At 36.4% G+C, this 23,370-nt stretch overlaps 1 protein-coding gene across 2 annotated transcripts in view; it reads right to left on the bottom strand.

The window, feature by feature from the left end:
- Positions 1 to 23,370, bottom strand: part of Strip (striatin interacting protein) — an 84,088-nt gene that overhangs the window by 24,620 nt on the left and 36,098 nt on the right. For both annotated transcript variants that reach the window (XM_089087091.1, XM_089087099.1), the window contains exons 9-10: positions 4,110 to 4,264; positions 1,936 to 2,052 (exon numbers count right to left, since the gene is read on the bottom strand). In XM_089087091.1, coding sequence (XP_088943217.1) covers positions 1,936 to 2,052; positions 4,110 to 4,264 — 272 coding nt within the window. The remainder of the gene's footprint in view (positions 1 to 1,935; positions 2,053 to 4,109; positions 4,265 to 23,370) is intronic.

Below are 23,370 nucleotides of genomic sequence, written 5' to 3'. Positions count from 1 at the left end.
TTTGGCAACCTGATATCTCCCGCGAGATATAAAACGATAATTATTTTCAAATAATTAATATTCCAATAATTTTATAAGAAGCTTTCTTCTTCTTATAAAGAACCAGGTTGGAAACACCTGAGCCCAGGAGAGCTATGTTGTGCCTCCCTTTTGCAAATAATGCATTAACAAATCTTCGCAAGAAACACATTTTCCCCAAAAGACACTACCAACTTAGATTCCAGCCGCCCTGGACTGCTTCTCTGAACCCATTCTTAACTTGTCCTCAATTCGTTTGCTGGTTTTGTCCCCCACTCCCCACTTTTTACATGTCCCTTTATAAACTTTTTTAATGTTTATAATACTTAATTCTTTGTGGATTTTACCAGTTTTTATCTTTTTACCGTACTCTGAAATTTTGCCGTTTATTTACTTTGACTAACGAATGATTTTTCATTCCAATATTGTCGTTTTGGCATTGTTTGTCAGTTTCTTAGTTTTCGTGATTTTATGACTTTTTTTGCTTGTACTCTTTTTTATTCGTATTCTTTTAATCAAATAGCTTTCGCAGCAAACAAAACTGAACGCTAAATTATGCTATGTTTACAGGCATTTAAGAAAAAAAAATATCACTTATTTAATGCACTAACAAAATATGGTAGGAAGGAATTTGCAAATCTGTTCGTTCGGCACTTGACGGGTTGTAGTCTGTTCTGATGCCTGTTGAGTTTGAGGTTCTTTACGGTTGGAGGAAAAATTGAGCAGTGTTTCACTTTTGAGATGATTGATTTCCCAAATATCATTATCAAATCGGGCCTTCGGGCGAACAAAGTGGGCAAGCTCATAACCACAAGGGCATGCTCGTAACTCTCATGCCTGGGTTCAAGAATTATTTTAGTAGCACGTTTTTGAACGTCTTCTAGTTCCTCTGACATGTAGGCAGTGTTTTGTGCTTGGGGACCCCAGACAGGACAACAATATTCAAGGATTGGCTATAGGATATTCAAGAATTCAAGGATATTCAAGGATTTTATAAATCTGAAATTCGAATTCGATCCTCAGGGCTTGGGATAAAAAATTTTCAAAACAAATATCTTATGTTATACTGACTTTGGCCAACATCATGCTAAATACCTGTATTTAGCATGATGAAGAACAATGTCAAACTATTCGCGGAAGTAAAATGTGATACTATATCACATTTAAGAGAACTTCAAATGTCATTAAGAAAATATATTCCAGAGGGAAATAATGAAGAGAACTGGATTTCAAATATCTTTGATCAAAGATTTGACAAATCAACTTGTCAATTTCATATAAATAGGCATTATTTGAAATTTCATAAGATTCTTCTCTGCCTCCCGAGAGAAGAATACTCTGCGCTCCGTCATTTTTATTAAGATGAAGAAGAAAATAAAATACTTATAAAATATAATACTTAAAAGTATTATAGGTGGTTAACACTAATACGTGCAAAAGGGTACCCCAACATTAAAACCATCTTTAAATCATTTGAAAAACTTTGGGGACTACTGATCTAAAGAATGTCACCTAAAAGAATATCGGATGGAAAAAAGTCTGAAAATAATAATTCTACCAAATAATGCTTAACTAAACATTATACAGTGTCTTTATGGCAATGCTCCCTCACAACCAAAACACACGTCTCCAGTTTCGTTGCATTAGTAAATAACTCCTGACGTATGCAAAAGAGATGCCAAAATGTAAATGATCCTGAATAATTGATGATTGAATACTTTATATTATAGCCTGTATAAAACTTTGTAACTACGGAGAGTTTATGAGTATCAATGCAGATTTTATCTACGAATTACTTACAAAATACATTATTAAAGGTAAACAAAAGCGTTTAGTTTTAGCATATTTGAAATTAAAAACATAAAAATATTTTTGAATAGGGTAATCTTAAATTTCGAATAAATCAAGTTCTAATACCTGATAAAGAAGTTCAGCATGAGTTTGTGGTACTTCTTCATTCCCTTTCGATAGAGGGTGTTGTAAAATTTCGTCTTCTCTTTTGATCTGGATTTCAGCCAAAGACGTATAAACATGCTGAAAAGACAATAATAAATTATGATACATAATAAAGCTAGTAATTCTTCATTCTATACAAGTAAATCTGTTATCCTAACACAACTGTTGATTTGCCTGAAATACCCTGTTTAAAAATAACCCAAAATGCTTTTTCAAATTGGGTTACGATTTTAGTAATGTGGACCAGAAAGTGTTTCCTGGATGCACATACCGCGATCCTCACACGTAAACTTTGTATGTCACATTTTGGGCAAATCTGCCTAATTTCCCTTCTCTATGTAATTTTCATGTTGGTTTGAATGGTACAATTTCAAATAATTCATCGTATTCAATTAAAAAAAAAATATTGCCCAAACCAAGACCCATATTTTGTTTAAACTTAAGAAGTACTTGTCCACAAAGCTAATTACAAAACTGTTTATTTCTTTTTACTAATAAAGTGTTTTTAAAACAAATTCCAATTTATTCCCAATTTTATTGCCCCATAAATTCCTAAATTTTATTTTTGTCTTCTCCTGAAAAATTTAAATTTTTTTATATATGAGGTGCTCACACGAGAACCACGACATAAACCATAGTAAATATCACATGTTCTATACAAAATACGTCTAGTCAATATCTTCCAAAAATGGGCAAGCGAGCAGGAAGAGTTCTCTCTTCTTATTGTCTAATGTTACACAATGCAAATCAACAAGGAAAAAAAAGGTTTTGTGTGGGTTTTCTCTTTTAGGCAGAGAGGGCTACCAAAACTTTAATAAGCATTAAAGGGTGAAAAGCCCCCGAACTTAAACCTGCATCAAACAGATTTAGCGTGCAAATATACCCAAAGAAGACAAAAGTTGTACACACCACAAAAGACCCAAACCCATCCCCCATTCATGCCGGAGTACGTGGCAAAGAGGTCAACTCCGTAACCAATTTCGTGTATGTAGGGAGGGTCAATAATTACACAACAACTGTTCCGATGACATAAAACGAACACTTGTCCTTGGAAGCGCAACCCCGACGAGGATGCTCCCATCTTTAAAACAAGCACCTATAACAAGCATTTGAAACACTTTATGGAAGACACCCATGGAGCAATTTAAACACTTTAAAGTTAATACTTCAAATAAAGTGCTATATGGAGGACTAATATACGCATCTATTATCCGACAATGCTGGATCACACGTTCATTAGTTCACCAGCCAACAGAATGAGTAATTGAATAGGGGCTAGATTTTTCAAAATATTATTTTCTTTAAAAAGACTAGATTTGTCTTTAAATCTATCTTTTTACCCCCCCCCCCCTCCCCCAGGATTTGGCAAGATTAGTCAATAATTTCTCAAATTAGCCAAGTCCTTCTGTTATTACGCCACTTCTATCAGTTTCCTCAATTTTTTTTTGTATATTCGTCAAAACAAAACACACAAACAACCCCCCTCCCCAACCCCTCCACTTTCATGAATTCGCACCACTCCGTGTTTTTTAGACTCACATCAATACAGAAACCATCAAGTCGTCTCTTAATTATTGAACTTAGATTTAAGTACAACCAGCTACTTAACATTTTAGGCAGTTCCTTTCATATAGGATTTGCTTGTACTTTACATCCTTACCATAAAAATAACCATAATAAGTAAAAGAAATTAAAAGAAGTAAAAGAGATTAAAACCCACAGTGACAATTTGCGCACATGCCAAACTGTTTATGATAATGTACATTTTCAATGGAGAGAAAATCTAAAAACAAGATTTTGGCAACAGAATATAAATTAAAAATTTTAGTTTTTCTGCTGATTCCAAATATGTAAATTTACTCGCCCAAAGTAAAAAAAAAACAATAGCCTCACAAATTAAAAAAAGGGGGAAATTCCAAAAAAGGAATAATTTCTTGACAAAATTTGCACCACGAAACTCAGCATGACTACAAACCCAAGAACAGAGGTTTCAAATTCCTTTCTACAAAACACAAAAAAATATTGTGTTTCTTTTAGCGTTTCACACTTTACGTTACACCTGGCAATTTGGATACAAAAATGTATCATAGGTTTTCCACAAAGAGAGAGTGGACAAACAATACCAAGCAAATTACCTGTTTCAGAACGGATATGCCTTCATGAATAGGCTGAGGCAAACCTGCCAATGACTCTCGGTCATTTGACAAATGATATCCAACAAATTTCATTCTTGTGTTGTTCAGAAAATTATCAATGTCCTTTTCGCGAACTTTAGTTGACCATGGTAAAGCTGAAATAAAAAAAAAAAACTTGATATAATTGGCAGAGCTTTTGCGTAAAGTTCATGCAGGGTATACCAAGACTATGCTTATGTTCCACGTTTAATGAATTCAAGTCACAATTCCGAATCATACGTAGCCCTTCTCTCTGCATTGTTACATCCATCCATAATATAACTCTATGTACAAACATTTAGTCCAGTTAAAGTATTCTATTTCATATTTATTTCATAATCACTAAGCGTAAGGTACCCTATAATGAAAAAAAAAAATGAAGAAGGAAGATGGAATCATGACGTTACATTTCCAGTTTATGTTTTTCTTTTAGTTTATTATATTCAAAATTTCGCAACCTATGCCCATTATGACTAATCCAAGTTATTCTGCATAATTGTGTCATGGAAGAAATACTTTAGTTTAGCGCTGTTTTTCTTATACTACTGATTTCATTTTGTTGGCAAGGAAGCCGTAATGGTAAGGATAGACCTCTATGCCCTCTAAAGTTTACTATAAAGACTATAGAGGTCTACGTCTATAGTCTGTCATAGTAATCTAACCTCTATAGTTTTTATAGAAAGTTTTCTCAGGCCGGATTGATGAATATGACCTGCATTTAATTTCTTCTAGGGCCAAAAAATGATGGTTGCTGCTTGTCCTTGAGTCAGAACTGTGTCAGCTGAAGCAAACCTTCGTGATATATGTCACAGAGAAATTAAAAAAGTATTGAAACAAGCACCGCAATTTTTATTGAATACAGTGTGGCTGCCGGGCTGACGCACCCCGTTGAGATTGGGGGCGTGTCTGCTTCTTGGCGGATTTTTAACTGTAAAAAATTTGTGAAAATCATCGCGTTAGTTTGAATTTTGTCTCAAACTCAGAAATACTTTGAAGAATATCAGCTTTTGGAGATAAAAGTCTAAGCTGGTAAAACTTAACCACCCGTCGGCTGGGACTTCCATAGCAGAACTGACTAAAAAAGTATCAACGTTGCCAAATTAGAGTACCCGAGCCGCAGACTTCCAATCAGGAAGATGGCTGAATAGCTGGATTTAAGTTTCTATGCGCTTCAATAAATCTTATTTAATGATTTGAACGTGCGCAGAGAGTGCAAAAAAATTTATTCAAAAATCATTGTCGGACAAGCAGAAACAACACTAATTCAAACTTTTGGTCAAAACGATTAAAGAACAGAAAACTATTAAAAAACATTAATACAAACAAGCAAGGTCATCACATAACAACCTCACGATGGGTTATACCCACACCAATAAATTATACCATATTCTTAATACTAAAAAAACACTCATTTTCCAACGGTTTTTCTACCCAAGGCACATCCCCCTCATCCACTCCAAATTTCCTTTCTCAAGACCCTTAATCGTTTGAACTTCCCTAAAAAATACAATAGCTTTTCCTCCCACTCTCCACACATCGGGCAACTGTAAGGCACACTCTTCATTCTAACCCTTCCCAAATATCTTCTTCTTCACCCGCCTAAAATTACCACTACAAAGAGTTATCCACTTAATATCCTCTCTAGATAGCCCAGCTCTAAAATATACCTCCTCTTCCCATGCCTCTTTTACCCTAGAATACAAACCAAGACTCAGACGTTCTGATCTGTCGCCCCCATTTCTGAATTTAATGAGACTAAAATAGAATATACTTGTTTGGACACCTTTCCCACTTGCCTACTTCTACCATACTCTCTATTCCATTCACCCAAAATTCCACACGAATCCATAATTGACTCCATACTTATCCCTCTGCATTATTTGACTTTATTTTACTTGATTTAATGTTATTTGACTTTACTTCTGCTTGTCTTCGGTTTAATGTAGCTCTACTTTTCTTTAAAGAACTTGTCTTGTGGTAAGTTTTTTAACAATTAATTTCAGTTCGTTTTTATTGGCACAGCCTAGTCTTTTTTCATTGATCGGTTATTCAGTAAGGGACTAATTTATAACAGATTCATCGTAATAGCTCGTAAGTACTGCAATTTTTTAATTACAAGCCCAGTCTTAAAACTTTCTAATCACCCCTCGTAAGAAGTTGTTCCGCCAAGATTTCGTTTTTTCTATCCAAGCTTCTTCTTTCAAGAAGAAATCTCTATTCTAGCAGGAGAGACGGTTCCATGCGGGGAACAGAGGGGGCACCTGCCCTGGGCGCAGAAATTTCAGGGGTGTGAAATTTCAAATACATTATCTAACGGTTATGATCGTTTTGTAATTTTTGATTTTTTGTTTAAATAAAGTAGAGGGTGCAGTTAATAAATAAAAAGAATTAATAAATTATTAATCAATTAATAAATAAAAAGAAATTAGAAAATATAAAATTATGCAATTAAATTAATTAATTAATTATTTTAAATAATAAAATACAAAATAACCTTTTTTTAATTAATTGATAAATTGAAAATAATTTTGTTTATAAATCATTTTTTTTTAAGTTGGCCTGTATATTTTGTGGGAGAGGGGAGGGAGGTGGGCCCGGGTGCACGAGAGGCCAGAACAGCCACTGTCTAGAAGGGACCAGTTTCAAATTGAAGTTATAGCTGGCAGACAGCAAGAAAACCAAGTTTAGAACGAAGCAATACACTTTTTTTTTAAGCTGATCAGAAACCTCTGATGAGTCAATCAAAGGGTATGACATCAGTTTCTCTGAACAAAAATCTGCTCATGATATACACGATTCTGAAACCTTCGAAATTTTTGAAAACTTTGCTGAGCTGATAACTTCACTACTTTGTTACACATCAAAAAAAAAAAAAAAAAAAATTAAAAAAATGACTACACAAAAACGATCCAGGTTTTGATTTGGTGCAACCATCTTTTTATCAGAAAGGTATGCAGGTTAAACTTTGTTTGAATAAGAATCATCAAGTGTTTTCAATCTGTATGATTTGATGACACAAGTGAAACTATGGCCTTTCTAGACCCCCCCCCCCCGCTAAATCAGATTTTAAAAATACACAAGCGGCTCTTTGTTTGAACCTATACCAGGCAAGGATTTTCATTTAGTGGGAAGGCATAAAGTGGGCCCTTTAACTTCACCGCCCCTCCCACCACCAAATTTTCTGGCAGAAAGGCAGTCATATTGCGGCTTATTTGGACCGCAATCACAAAAATGTTTTCAATCGGTTAGGTTGGAGAATCCAAGTCAACCAGAGCTCCAAACCCTTATAAATTTTATTAAAAAGATAGGTATGCTGCGCCTATTTTAAAAGGAAATCACGCAAGGATTTATAATTTACATAATTAAAAACATACAGCAAACCCAGGGCCCCTGCAGCCTCCTCACCCCTCAGACACCCAGCTTCTGCAGTAAGTTAGGCATGTTGCGACTAAAATGATCTTTAAGCTTTAGCCTCTATGACTTGAGGCTTGTTGGAAGCGGAATCATGCAGGCATTTTCAATCCGTATTTAAGAGGCAAAAATTAACTTGTTCACTTGAACATCCCCCCTGCCCCTCCCAAGGCTCAATATTTTATCGTTGGGTAGGCATTCCTCATAATAAGTATAAATATTTTTACTTTTATAACTTTAATAAATCAAATAATATTAACATTTTGATTGCTAAATATCAGTATCTGTATATTAAACTGACATTTCACATTCATTTGCATTTTTTTCAGTAAAGTGTAAATTATGTTCTGGCCCCGGGAAGGCATAAGGGTTTTGAGCCCTACTCATGTTAATTTCTGCTCGTTTTGAGTTTGAATCGGTTATTTATTGTAATTTCGGTTTGTTTTGGGTTTCATTTATTTATCGATGCTGATTTGTGGTACTTTCAGGCTTGGTAGATTATTTGATTTTATTTTTGCTCATTTTTGGTTTAATGGAGTTCTTTACTGTTCTTTGCAAAACTTATTTTGGGGAAAGTTTTTTTTAATTAATTTCTGTTCGTTTTATATTGACAGTCTTTTCAGGGAAAAGAAAATAATACTTTATATCTTTTCGTTTATTTTAAGTATTTATAGTTTGGCCTACTATTTGTACACTGGAGAAAAATGTTCAGAAATTTTTAGCAACAAACACCCTTTTGAAAATCTGGACGCAAACAGTAGTGTTTAATTTAGTTTCATACCTCCACTAGTTGACCTGAAATAGAAAACTTGATACCATTCGCAAAAAAATGTGTTTACTTTCTTTGATAGCTTGGATACAGTTACGCCATTTTAATTTGGTTAAATTTTAAGAGCAGAAGTAGCCCCGAAAGATTGAACATAATACCCTTAGTCGTTCTTAGGATACTGCTGAGATGCCTTATTAGGAATTAACATTAACACAGTGCATTTTGATTTAATCTTAAGCCAACATTTAGTTTTTAAATATAATGGGCAAATGGGAGGGTAGGCGTGAGAAGGGGATTAGTTACCCTCCAATCACTTTCCACTATTAAAAAGGGCATTAGCCCTTTCTGTTTTGAATCGAATGAGCCCTTTTCGAAGTTTTTACGACAACTCCTTCGATACGAAGTGCCCTGGTGTAAAAAAAAAATACATTGTACCCACATCGATCTTAACTATAAGGATGTCTAGCCTTCCAATCACTTTTGACTATTAAAAAGGGCACTAGCTCTTTCAATTTCCAATCGAATGAGCCCTTTTTGAGTTTCTACGACAAAGGTTTCTATAAATACCTTATATGCCCCAAGGGCATAAATTTCAACCCTTGCCCTGAGGGCTGTGAGGGGGTTGTCACAGCCCTCAGGGCCCACAGCCATACATTGTATCGACACGATCTTTAATATAAAAATGTCAAGCCTTCCAATCACTTTCGAGTATTAAAAAGGGCACTAGCCCTTTCAATTTCCAATCGAATGAGCCCTTTTTGAGTTTCTACGACAACGCTTTCTATAAATACTTTATATGCCCCCAGGGTATAAATTACAACCCTTGTCCTGAGGACTGTGTCATCCTAAAAGACCAAATTTCCAGAACTTTCAACAACGTTAAACAAAATGGCTTGCTCAAAATTTTGATGGGATCACTTTCAACTATTAAAAAAGGCACCAGCCCTTTCAACTTCCAATCGAATGAGCCTTTTGTAGTTTCTACGACATTGCTTTCAATAAACACTTTATATCACCCCAGGGCATAACTTAAAACCCTTTCCCTGAGGGCTGGGGGGGGGGGTTGTCATCCTCTAAGACAGAATTTCCAGACCTTTCAAATACGTTGAACAAAATGGCTATCTGAACATTTTGATTGGATCTGTTTGGAGAAATGGTGGGCGTGAGAGGGGGGTTAGTTGCCATCCAATCACATTCGACTATTAAAAAGGGCCCTAGCCGTTTCAATATCCAATCGAATGACTCGTTTTTGAAGTTTCTACAACAATACTTTCTATAAAAAGAAAAGCTTGTATGTCCCCAGGGCATAACTTATAATTCTTGCCCCGAGGCTTTTGAGGGGATTTTCAAACTAAAAAACATACTTTCTACACTTTTTATCAATGTTAAACAATATGGTTATCTCAAAATTTAGAATGTGAGTGTTTGGGGAAATGGTGGGTGTGAGAGGGGTGTTATTTATCCTCCTATCAGTTTCGACTATTAAAAAGGGCACAAGCCCTTCTAATTTCCAATCGAATGAGCCCTTTTTGAAGTTTCCACAATATCACTATCTATAAAAACCTTATATGCCCCCAGGGCATAAATTACAACCCTTACCTCGAGGGCTCTGAGGGGGTTATCATCAGGGTTGCCACCACAACCAAATAAAAATCACCAGTTTTACACCAAGAAAGTCACCAGAAATCACCAGTATTTCACAAAAATCACCAGAAATTGGTGGTCAATAATGACAAGCTTTACGCAAAAAAGACACACTGGGATCCCTGAGCTAGGACACTATGTTTTTCAAAGGCCGTCAACTGCTCAAGAATGAAGAGAATTTATACCTAAAACCGGAATTCCAGGCAAAGACTGAAATTGTTACCTAATATAAGGGGGTAGCTAGGTAAAGAAATAAAAAATACACACTTGCCATGAGTATTTCTAGTTGTAGACTTTTTTTTGTTTCTTGTTTCTATTTTGGGCGAGTAGATGTTTTGGAACTGCCACGAAGCGGCAGAATTTAGAAAATATAAAAAAAAGAAGTGCACTGTTCCTTATATTTGCCTATGGGACCCTTGTTTCAGAGAACCAAATAAATAAAAAATAATATTATATTAAAGACAATTCCCCAGAATTTGGTTTCGGAGGGGCTGGGGGCCTCAAGCTAACTATTATAGCAGCCATGAAAGCAAGAAATGTATTGATATTAACATTGTTTACAGAGGATGAAGCACAATTAAAGTTTAAAAAACAGAATCAACTGCACTTAAAGAAACGAGCAACGAAAGACGACCTAACCTCTCACAGTAACAGCCGCCTATCTTTTTTGGCTGCAAGTCCATCAAAAACTTGGTCAGCATCGATCTGGATATCGTGGTTCAGGGTCATGTGAGCTAGTCCGTTCAGACGCTCCTCGCCAGTGGAGCTCCGCAGATAGGTTTTTAATCGCTTAAGACAGTTAAAGCTCCTCTAAGCAGAAGCGGTAGTCACTGGTAATGTCTGAAAAATCGTCAAAAGCCTTCGAATACATGGGAAAAATCGTGCATCACATGACGCAAGAGTCAAAGCAACAGTTGATGGTTTCTCAGACATTCCGAGCCACTTCTGTTTCCAAAGGACTAACTCACATTCGAGCGCACGTCTACCCCCGTGAAATCCCTCGTAAACAGCAACAGCGTTCACAAATTCATTAATTTTTAATGACTCACTCTTAGCTGGCAAAAGCCTTCCAATTTTGAAAGATGCCTCCTGATGGCGCAAAAATCTTTGATCAAGTTCTTCAATAAGTGAAGCAAAGTAAGGTTCGAGCAATGACTCGCAATAAAAAAACCTTGATGGACTCATTATCGTTGATGGACTTTCAGCGGATAGACCTTGGAACAGCCGGAGCCACATTTACCTCTTGTGCAAGCTCGTAGGCTTTCTGAAAAATTGTTTCAAAATCATTTTCTTTTGACTGCAGTAAAGTATCAGAACACAGCTTAATATGCCGACAGCACTCAACTAAGTCTAAATCTTCGGCTTGCAGCGCCTTAGAGACAGAGCATTATGGCACTGACAAACTCTAGCATAGCCATCGTGAACATAAAACTAAAATCGGTTGCTGCTTAAACCAACGCATTGGCTTTTGAAATAACTTCCGTATCGCACCGTATGCTACCAACTATTGCCTCAAGTACGGAAATAATCGCACAATACAAAGACATAAAAACTAAAATGCAATCGTGACGCTCCACCTATCTCGTTTCGCACAACTTCACAAGCTTTCTCACAGGAAAAACGACAGCGACCGCTTCTACAAACATATTCGTTCTTTTTGGTGAGGATGATAAAAATGATATAATCTGCTGTATAGTAGCAAAGGTTGACCTAACAAGTCCTACCCTACTAGTTTTACATAGAGCCAAATTTAAGCTGTGCGATGCACAGTGGGTGTAGATCACATGCAGATATTTTTTTCTAATTTCTGTCTGTGCGCCAGAATAGCAGCCTGACATGTTGCTGGCCCCATCAAAACCAACCCCCACAAATTTATCCATTTTTAAGCCGAATGCAATGCATTGGCCGATGATTTGTTCCGCTACTGCAGAGTCGGTGAGATTTCCGCAAACAGAAAACCCGAGAAACCGCTCTTCAAGTAAAGCACGAGTTTCATTGTAGTATCTGACTACAAGAACTAATTGTTTCTTATTGGAAATGTCTGTAGTCTCGTCGGCAAGGATTGAAAATGCTACTGAACCATTTACATCACTCACAATGTTGGCACAATAATGGACGCGACACAATCGATCAGTTTGTTTTGAATGACGGGAGATATAAACTGTGCATGTTTTGCGTCATTTTCGAAGTGTTCTTTTAGACATCGCTGTCCACTTTCTACCATTGAACGCAAAACACCACGAAAAATACCTTTATTTACGTTTATTTAGTCACATAGTTCACTCTCCTCTCTGTGTCCTCGCAGAGGTAACTCATGCCGCCTGCAAAAAAGGACTGCGCGCAGAATTGGTGTTAGAATTTTGCGATTTTTCTTTTTTATTTCAGCCTCTTCACTCGATATAGCAGACACAATGCTCATAGTTCGTTTTTCTTAAACAGAGACAAAGCTTTCTGCGCTAATCATTGAATCAAGATGGTAACGAGAGTTCTGACGCGCCTGCATGTCTGAAAGGAAATCCTTGAGTCCTGTGTATGGTTTCGAGACTAGAGAGCCTTGAACCTGATGGCTACCCTTCCCAGCAGCTTGACAAGCGAATAAAACGTATTTTGCATAAAAGACACCCATGCACGATGGACTGAAGACCAACCATTCTGGGAAAGTTTGTAACCAAGAGTACTGAAAGGATCGAACTTCCCTTTTCGATAAATGCTTTAGAATGAAATGGAAAGTTCTGGTTCTGCTTGAAGTGACTAGTTAACAGATTGTATTTTCCTTCGTCTGAAAGCTTTTTGAGCTGGTTTTCCGGCATACAAGCCGATATCGAACTTTGAAAGAACACGGGACGAGTCTACAGAATCCTGTTCAGTTGGCTGGTGAAATTCGGTCATATCTGAGCCCTTCGAGCAAGAAGCATCCACACCGCTCATGATATAGTCAATACTACTAGAAGCAGAGGTACTACTGTCATCGCCAAAATCCAAGTCTAAAATAAAAAAGACGAAATGAAGTGACGAAAAGAGATAAGCAAAAAGTAAAAAACCAGAATAAAAGATAGTGTGAATTACAAATTATTAGATCAATCGTAATTAATCATAGTTCTATTAAATATCTTAGTCTTTAATGGATGGGAAATAAAAAACACAGAGATATAAATTCAGCTTTAGATTCACAGCTTCTTGAAAAAACATACAAAAAAGGGTGCAAAGATTAGTTGCTTATTTTTGGCAAACCCTATATTTTCTTAGAGCAGAACTGAAGATATTATCTATATTCTAAAGTTAGATTTCCATTTTCTACATTATTATATTCTTCAAAACCGAAACTCGTGAACTATTGTGCTAGTCCGAGTTTCTGAGTTTTGGGTTAAAAATTTTTTACGCGTGACACAAGACCCGGATCAACAAGCACGCCGAATTTCGATCCTTCAGAACATGGGATCTAGAGAAAAAATCTAGTAATGTGGAAATGCTGCATTCTCTACACAATTGTCTATTCAGCAAAAGATCTTAATATGTCCAGTCATTCTGCAAGATGTCTATTTTATATGATCTACATGCTTTTCAAATTGTAATACTCTGAATATTGTTGAATTCGCATGAAAAAAATGTGTGATCACTTCCACACGGAAGCGCTAGTTGGAGCACCATGTAGTGTGACCTTAGCAGTAAAGTGCCAAGAAAGTGCCCTCTACCCGACTGTTCCAAGGTTTCAAAGATTGCCCTTGAATCGTTAAAAGACTCATTTTATCACTTATCTCGCTTTTACTGGGCACAAATCAATTTTGGCAATTAAATCATAATCAGAACATTTTTTCTCCCGATTTTACTAATGAACGCAAAAACTCGTTTTCCTCGTAAAACTCGTTTAACTCGTAAAAAGAAAACAATTAACTTTTTTTAATTAAATGATTTGCGTACATGACTTGTTTGGTAGGTCAAAGTTTGCCCACCCCTCCTCAAAAGTATTGAATTTTAGATACATGGCTAAAAATTCTTGAACGGCTCTAAATGATAAATTAACACGGTAAAATTACCGTTTTTGCGGGATTCTACTTTTTGCTTCTAGAAATACGGGAATATGAAGGTATTCCAACATTAACCATGGTCATAGTTACACAAGAAATAGAATATAAATTGAATGAACTAGCAATAAATCCTATGTTGGGCTCTAGAAAAAAATAAAGCTTCAAAAAAGTTTGATCCCGCCCAAATAATGATCATTTTTACTGTTTCCTTTAATTGATCATAGATAAGAAAAATTCTTACGAGAAGATTTCCAAATTTAGTTTTAGCTTTGGTCCCAATCTAAATTGGGAATTGTATTTTAATTACAAGTGACACATGCGTGCTTCAAAACCCACTAAATACAAACTGTCGTCAGAATAGTAGTAAACTCCTTACCGTCATTGCTGGTTTTTGCAAGCTTTAAGAAATGCTTAATGTTGGGCTGGTGTCGCTTCATTTTCTTTATTTCCTCTCACGTGGCTTTTCCGTTTCAATGCTTAGCTTACACTGAAATTATAGCAGCGTTTGAATGAACTATCGCCTCTTAGTTCAATTCCTTATCGCAATTCATTCATTGCAGAGAAGCTAGTGCTTATAGCGAGGGGCTAATAACTGACCGTCGCAGGTGTCCCTTCCTTCGTGCCTCCGGCTGTGCCTCCGGCACACCTGAAACAGCGTGTTCCTGGAAGTGAAGGAACACAGTTTTACCTTCGGCTTATGGAAAGCGTACGGCGCGTTTTTTACGACGGCAAACGTTCTCCTCTTGAGAGGTTATCTTTACTTGGTCGTCTTGTTTACTGCGTTCGACATTAGAGATCCTGGGTCCTAAAAAGTGGACATTATGCTTTGAACGAGAATTTTATTACCACAAACCTTTACCCGAGCTTTTACCATTGCCTAGAGATAAATATGCATTCCCTAGTGCTTCTCATTCGTCGATTCAAACGGCTTGGGCTCGAACGTCTTTTCAAACTCTCCGACATGAATAGCCAACCGTGTGAAGATTTTTTTTGGAAGATGCGGTCTCAAACCAGCACTTACAGTACTGTAATAAACTTTTCGTTCCTCCAACTTTTACATCGAATTCGTCGATATGAAAATATAACGGATTTTGAAGCTCAATATTCTAATGAACAGTTGTCCTTGCCCAAGGCCAAGCGAGTAAGATCCATTGGTGTTGTGCTGTCAGTTCCGATTTTTCTTTGCCCGGGGACGATGAAATCAAGCTCGAGCTAGGGCGAGCTCGTATTGAAAGCCAGCGAATAATGAAAGCCTTGATACCCGACGACGTACTTTTGCTTTTGGTCACCAAGTACCGAATGTTCGTCTTTCTGTACTTCACGACAGTGACTCAGAGGAAAATACTCTGTCCGATAAGCAGGAAAAGGCTACCGTGACTGACACTGCATCGAGCTCGGAAAGTGACGGCATCTTTGAAGATTTACAAGTGATTGCTCACTGTGTGAAACACCCAGTTGAGTTAGTGATCCTGTGACAAACATGAAGAATTCTAGATTTTGTCTTGTCAAGACTTCTGACGGCTCCATAACACCAATAAAAATCCACGCTGTTGTGGCTTCTGAGGGAAAGCTCTGAGAAGCTGAGTAGTGACCGATTAAAACGGGTGATGGTCCAGGGCCGACGAGTAGGACTACGTGAGTCGCCACAAACCAATGCTGAGGTCGGTGTGAAATCGGAATTGCGTATCGGTGAATGGTGCGTTTACAGACCGGTTGGCACGGGAAAGAGAGTATTAGTTGGGCGGGTCATACAGTTTGGCTACTTGTCTGGACGAAGATGCCACTCTGTTGACACGCAGAATATGGCAATACCGTTCCCTGACGACATAGGAAATCTGTGCCGGTGGTTCCGGCTGAATGCTGATCTCAAATTAACTGCCGCATTGGTAGACCAGGGTTACTGTGACTCCAGCCTGTATATCATGCATTCAGCAGAACTCGCTTCTGTGGAAATCGACACCAACATTGTCTTTGGCTTTGGCTCTAACATCTTCAAAAAGCTGAATTTATTTATGCAGAAGAAAGGGTTCCATTTTTTTTATGTCTCGTCAGCATCGCAATCATCATGTTAAAAATGGCACCTAAACCCAAAACTGACCTCAAGACCATAACCACCACCATCGTCATGTTCTGTGTGTCAACAAAAGGAATTTTGTTTAACATTTTTCAGAGGTAGTTGTTATTTTTTTCCCTCCCCTCCTCCTCTCCACTCGGTGATATTTTAATACAAAAACATATAAATCTTACAACTTTATACATTATCATATCACCTAAACTTCAAAAAAAAATAAAAAAAAATATTATATACAAGTCAATGTATTAGTGGACATGAAGGCACACTACCATTTAACTTTTTTCTTGCCAAATATCTATCGCTCCCCCCGTTCCAGGGTGTCCTTCCCCTCTTCCGGAGGAGACGCTTTTCCGGTGGCATTTTTACTTCAATTTCCTAAAATTCATATCCTTAAATTTTCACTAATACGAACTCGAATTTTAAAGGTCGTCTTCCAAAAGGCTTACTCTTACAACTTTAAAAATTTTTAAAACAAAAAAAAATATATGCTCTCCCGTAGACTGGGCTTCCTCCGTCCAAAAGAAACCCATTCTTGCGGTGGCAATTTTTTCCTTATTTTTTTTTCTTTTTTTTTAAGCCCTTTTTACCACCAACCTTAATCAAAAAAAAAAAAAAAAAATACAACTAACCCATCAACAAAAAACCAAAAATAACCTTAATACCGACGTGCATGAGGGCCCAGAACTGAACAGAATCTTGAACCATGTCTCCTACGGACGAGGAGGCCACCCACGGCGGGGCTAGTCCTTCCAGCTCAAGTGCGTGTGCCCCTCGTCCCCCATTCGCTTGAGTTCTTGATATAATTTTATGAGTCTCGAATGCATTCCGAGATCTAGGGCAGAGGAAGCAATGAATACCATCGGAAAACTTGTTATGCTCAGTAGAAGACTTAGTAGTCGAAGACTTAGGGTTTATACTTGTGCTAACCGAGCTTAGTTTGATTTACTGAAGCTCATTTGTCCAGTTTCTTAGGGTTGTCGATGTGATTATCGATATGATTACTGAAACGTACCAATAAATATCTGAGAAACTAGTTATTTTTTTTAGTTGGTTGCTTTACTTAGCGCTTTTTACTAATAACTCGGTAGTAACAGTTTTTCTGACTGTTGCTTTACAGTTTTCTCTTCAAAAAACCCAAAGGCCAGGGTTTAATACCAAGAAAGTTGGATTCTAAGTACATTCGGGAAAAAGGAATCTGTTCGTCTTCCAGATTCCTTCGTCTCAAAGCGCCAGATACCTTTTTTTTTTAGTACAATTAAGAATCCGAGATCCAAGGGTGCGTCTTGGCACAGCCACTAAACAGAAAATTAGGTAGGATAAAAAGGAGAGGGATGTGCAAAGACGAGATAAAAAGCAACTTTTACCGCTGGCCAAGCCATATTGAATAGGGCTGCGAAGCGTGACGTCAATTCTTGGGCGGGAAATTCAAATAACGATGAAACGCGGATGCGTAGACACGTTTTTCGGAACTTTGGCGAATTGTTTTGGCCTAAAATATTGGTCGTAGATCCTACTAATCCCCCAGAACGTTTTCACGTCGAAATAATACTAGGAATATTGACAATCAGTTGTTAGTTACAACTAGAAACCACGTTTCACGGTACTTTGAATTTCGCACCTTGATTTTTATGTCATCACCGCGCAGCCCTATGTTGTATAACTTAAAAACCGTGTTCCAGGATTTTTTTTTGAAATTTTGGGATTTTTTTTTTGAAGAAAAATCGGAATTTTATTTTTGAGCTGGTGGCAACGCTGCATGTGTAATAGGAAAAAGTGACACCATCAGTGCCATCGTAGGGTTACCTAGTTTTTGCATGGATATCAACAACTTGCAGTCCTCCGTTCTTCTTCTTTAGGTACAAATCAATTGTTTTCAGTCTTGGGGGTTCTTTTCCTTGCCAAATAAACCCGTAAACGATTTTTTCCAAGTTTTAAAAGATCGCTTTTGAAGGTGCTGAAATATTCGACAGATACCGAATAACAGGCAAGCTGTATATATTTACATATTGCGCCCTTTGGAATATGCCTCCGGAGGCTTGCATCCGGCGTGCCTCATGCCCCCAGATATCCCTCAAAATGCCCAGTTGGTAACCCCTCGGCTTATAGCTGCGGGGGTTAAATAGTGAGAAAAATTTCTTGACATCTTGTTTGATTACAGGAGGCGATTGCACGTTTGATGATAAAATAATGATATAAGCTTGCCGGAGAATTGGATAGCCATTTAACCGGAAATGAAAAAAGGAACTGGTGTTGCAAATAACTTAAAAGCGCGAATATTTTGGAACTTACTATATATAGTAAGGCAATCGGAGAAGCCGATTGCCAAGCTAAAAGGATACACAGAGGCCCAAAATAACGCCACAATTTTGAAATAACGAATAAAAATAAGACATAAAATATGAAAGTCACTGATTATTTCACCTCAGTAAGACAGCGAAACCAATCATGCATGGAATGTCAACCAATTTTGTAAGAAAAATCACCAAATTAAATGAAAATCACCCGAAATCACCAAATTAAAAAAGAAAATCATCAGAAATCACCAGATAAAAAAAAATTACCAGAAAAATCACCAGGAAGATGAAAAATTCTCAAAATTTTGATTGGATGTGTTTGGATAAATGGTGGGCGTGGAAGGGGTGTTAGTTGCCTTCCAATCACTTTTGACGAATAAAAAGGACATTAGCAATTCCAATTTTCAATCGAATGAGCCCTTTTCCAAGTTTCTACGACAACTTTTGATGCGAAGTGCCCTGGTCTAAAGAAAATAAAAAAAATAATACATTGTACCGACATCGTTCTTTACTTGAGCAGCGCGACCTATGATAATAAACTAGACTGGGTTTTATTCTTTCGAACAAAGTATAAATCTTAGTAAATAGATAATAAACGTAGTTTAAGCGAAAAAGCGTATTTTGTAGCGATCTTTTAGGAACGTGTTATAATTTTTTTTTTTAAGAAACAATTCTTCTCGGAACATATCCTTTTAAAAGCTGTAAGGGGCTGACAGCTACAGAGTTTAGTCAATGGCGGAGAAACAAATCCGAAATGTTACTCCTGCAACACTTTTGTCAGAAAAGTCGACCAAAGGCTCGGGCACCAGTTCACGTTTCTTGTAAATAGTGATCTTAGTAAAGAATTGCACTAAGTAAACTTAGTTTTGCCACATTTCTAATTTCATTAGTTTAGCTTGTTTACTATTGTGTTGCACACAACCTAAGGAACACAAAAAAAACGCACATAACTACAACCACACACTATATTTTTTATAAGCATAAATGCACAAGAATATCTATATTTTATTAATATGTTACAGAGCAATCGCAGGTGAAATTTTTACTTATTCAAGACACCTCTCAGCCTCTGCAGTTTCTGTTCCACAACTGAAAAACAGAAATTCAATTTCTCTCGAATTTCTGATTTCTACTGTGAATGGTGATGAAATTATCAAAAGATACTACAGGAATGCAAGCTACTGCAATTGAAAAAAAAAAAAAAAAAAAAAAAAAAAAAAAAAAAATAGAAACCCAATGCCAGGAAAAAATTAACCCGTTGAAAGGCACCAAAGAAAGATATGATATGCGTCAAAAAATCTATTCAACTCAAACAGGATTTAATTTAAAAAAAAAAAAAAAAAAAAAAAAAAAAAAATTCAGTGACTATATACGAGATTGGAACGGAAATTAAAATTTCTAGTGCCCTTTTTAAGTGACCAAAAAAATGGAGGGCAACTAGGCCCTCTCCCACGCTCATTTTTTTCCCAAAGTCACCTGATCAAAATTTTAAGATAGCCATTTTGTTCAGCATGGTCGAAAATATGATAACTATGTCTTTTAGGATGACTTAATCCCCCGAAGTCTCCTGGGGGAGGGCTGAAAGTTATAAACTTTACCCAATGTTAACATACAGTATTAGTTATTGGGAAGTATACAGACGTTTTCGGGGGGGGGGGGAATTTTTCTGGTAAGTGAAGTGGGGTGGGGGGTCGGGGGTTATATGGGAGGATCTTTCCATGAAGGAAGTTTTTATGGGGGAAGTGACATTGCTATCAAGGGGCGCCGGATTTCCCAGCATTATTAAAGAAATCGACTAGAAATTAAATATAAAAAAAAAACAAGTTTTTCAACTGAAAGTAAGGAGCAACATCAAAACTTAAAATGAACAGAAAATATTACGTATATGATTGGGTTTATCCTCTAGTCAATGCCTCGCTTTTTAAGCCAAAGATTTTTTAGTACTTTGGTAAGAGCTATTTATTCTAATTAACGGACTTTGTGATTAAGGGGTCATTTTTAAAGAATTGGAACAAAATTCGAACTTTAGCTTATAGAGCAAGGTATTGACTAGTGGGCGAACCCCTAATATACTTATTAAAAATCTATGAATATAGAAGTTCGTTACGTAAGTTAATTCGTAAGTTACGTATAAAAAAGTTCGTAAATAAAAAAACAAGTTTCGAGAAAGCCATTTAACCAAATAAAAGTAAAATTAATATGCAAATTTTGTTTTAATTATTCATGTACGGTGAGCTAAAATCAAAACCTGCATTAATTCAAAAACGTTCAAAAATTAAAAAAAGAAAAGTTTTTTCAACTGAAAGTAAGGAACGTCGTTAAAACTTAAAACGAACAGAAATTATTCCGTATATGAAAGGGGCTGTCCCCTCCTCAACGCCTCGCTCTTTACGCTAAAGTTTGACTTTCTCACAACTCTATTTTTTTTAAACATTAAAAAACTTTAGCGTAAAGAGCGAGGCGTTGAGGAGGGGACAGCCCCTTTCATATACGGAAAAATTTCTGTTCGTTTTAAGTTTTAACGTAGTTCCTTACTTTCAGTAAAAAAAACTTGTTTTTTTTTATTTAATTATCAAACAATGCCCACCGGGTAAGTACGTAATTCTAACCTTATTTTTCGAACTTTTAAATAAGACAATGCGATCGTTGTTTTAAATGTGGGTAAAATTTCCAGGGGGGAATTTTCGTCGCGGAAGAATTTTCGGAGGGCCGGGGAATTTTCTAGGAGAAATTTGATAGCAGAGTCTTTTCATTAGATAAGACACTTTTTATTATTTTCGTTAGAAATAACTGGCGAAACAACCCAAGGTGCACTTTTTTGGGTGCCATGCGGTAGTTTTTTGGAGGCCTTATCAATTTGAATTTATAAAGAGCGATTAAACAACAAAATTAGTCTTTAAATGACTCCATAATACAGCTGTCTATGTGATCACAGTGCTCGACCCAGTCTTTTCACTTCAGAAATGTCGCCCTTTAATGGCACTTTAAGACGGATTTATCCAGTCAAATTTAATATTAAAAATAAATTATTTACAGAAATTGGCCTTTAAATTTTAATTTTATGTTTGTTTAATGTGTGTCTATGGTTTATTGCAAATTGTGTAATGCTTTCAAATTAACCGAGATGCGTCTTTGCTGAATAGTACTTTTTCTTCGTTACTAGCTTGAAGAAAAAGGGGCTTGAAGACTTAGGGCAAGCATATATCACTTTTTTTTCTCCATTGGGTGCTCAGTATCCATTGTAAACTAATTTCCCAAAATACGTTTTGAGACAACTTCAAAATATGTTTAGGCCTGTATTTTTTACAAATTTTCCAACCCCCCTTTCCACTGAAGGGTATTCAATGCCCCCTGACTCCTCATATGTGGAGCCCCTCAAGTTCCCCCAATCAAGATACTAAAGTTACGCACACGCAAGGCTGTCGCATAACATAGCCTCATATCAAACGAGTTGTACCATTCAATTTCTCATTCGACACTATTTCCAATTTAGGTTGCAACCATGACAGCTATTTTCTAACCCTTTCCACTCAGATGGGACCAGATAAACGTAGCCCCAATCAAATTGTTCTTCAAAATATGAAAAAGTTCAGATGACCTGTTTGGTATCAACCAGCGATGTATCTCCGTGTGTGATTGAATTTATAATTTTCCAAAATATTATTTTAAATGATTTCAAAAAGGTAAAATAAAGGAAAGAAACCTAACAATGTGATTAATAAAAAAACTTTGCATATTTTAAAATAAGAATTTCATTGTTTTAGTGTTTCATTTTTGTTTATATGTATTCCCTTTGGCTGTATATAGGGCATCATAGGAGGGGGTTGCTTTTGCAAGTGAATTGGTTATCATATTTGGAATGAGCATAAAAAGGTACTGAGTAGTGTGTCCACCTTGTTCCAATGTCAATTGTGCTATCTAATTTATATTTAACGTATTCTGTTTATGACCACATTTTTATTTCTTACGTGGAGAGGAGATATATATTTCAATTACAGAATCTCGTATACATTTACCGTAGTTTTTTGCTAACTTTATTGTTTGACTTCCGTTTTTGCTGACCCTCCCCCCCCCTAAAAATAGCCAAAGCAGCAATTATGATTTTTCTATGAAAAGTTTTTGAAGAGCTTCATAGAGAAATCATATTCTCGATCACCTTCGAATGGCGACACGGCTAAGGCTGAGATCACTTATTCAGAGGTCTCCGGATTCTAACGTATGAGTCGGAAATAAAACTGATATTTCCATAAGTTCTTTTAATAACGAATGGTTTGTTCTTGTAAGAACAAATTATTTTCTCTCATCTGTTTTTATCTGCACCATTAATTTTTTTTAATTAATTTTCTTTACATTTGGCTGATGATGCAAGACTTAAAACTTTGACCTAAAAGGCACGAAGAAAACGTGAAGTTTTTGTCAATTTGGAGAGGAAATTTATTTTAGAAGTTCGGGAAATTGTTGCATTAGGTGAAACAAAAGTCTTCTTTTCTGATTTTAAACATTATAAGGTTAAATGACAGAAGGGCGTATATCTATGGTGACCAGGATAAATCTGACAGTTCGATTCATTTGTTTAGAAAAAAAGTAACATTCTTATGTTATTCCAAAAAGTGCTGCATTTTACTTACCCATCCCCCCCTCTATAATGTAATAATACATAGCCCAATTTATATATTTTCCATGTATTTTCCGTTTCTTCATTTTGAAAAAGTAGCTTCTTTGACGCTGAATCAATTTGAAGAAAGGCATGTCACATGGCAAAATATATGGAACATTTATTTTTCGCATTATATTTGTACATTAAAGGCAAGGGCTGGGCGTGAAGTAAAGTGAAGGGCTTTTAGGAACGATATAAGTGATTATTGTAAAAAAAAAAATTTTATTTGTTTTTAAAATTATCTATTTTTGTGAAAACAAGTATAATTTGCAATCATTACATTATGTGAGAACAGTATAAACCTAACAATGTCTAGGATAAATTTACGGCATAATCTATTAGTTGTTT

The sequence above is a fragment of the Artemia sp. Qi Xiang Cuo genome, chromosome 1 (genome assembly GCF_049724085.1).
Source record: "Artemia sp. Qi Xiang Cuo chromosome 1, ASM4972408v1, whole genome shotgun sequence".
Lineage (NCBI taxonomy): Eukaryota > Metazoa > Arthropoda > Branchiopoda > Anostraca > Artemiidae > Artemia > Artemia sp. Qi Xiang Cuo.
This window is presented reverse-complemented; position numbering and strand designations above follow the sequence as displayed.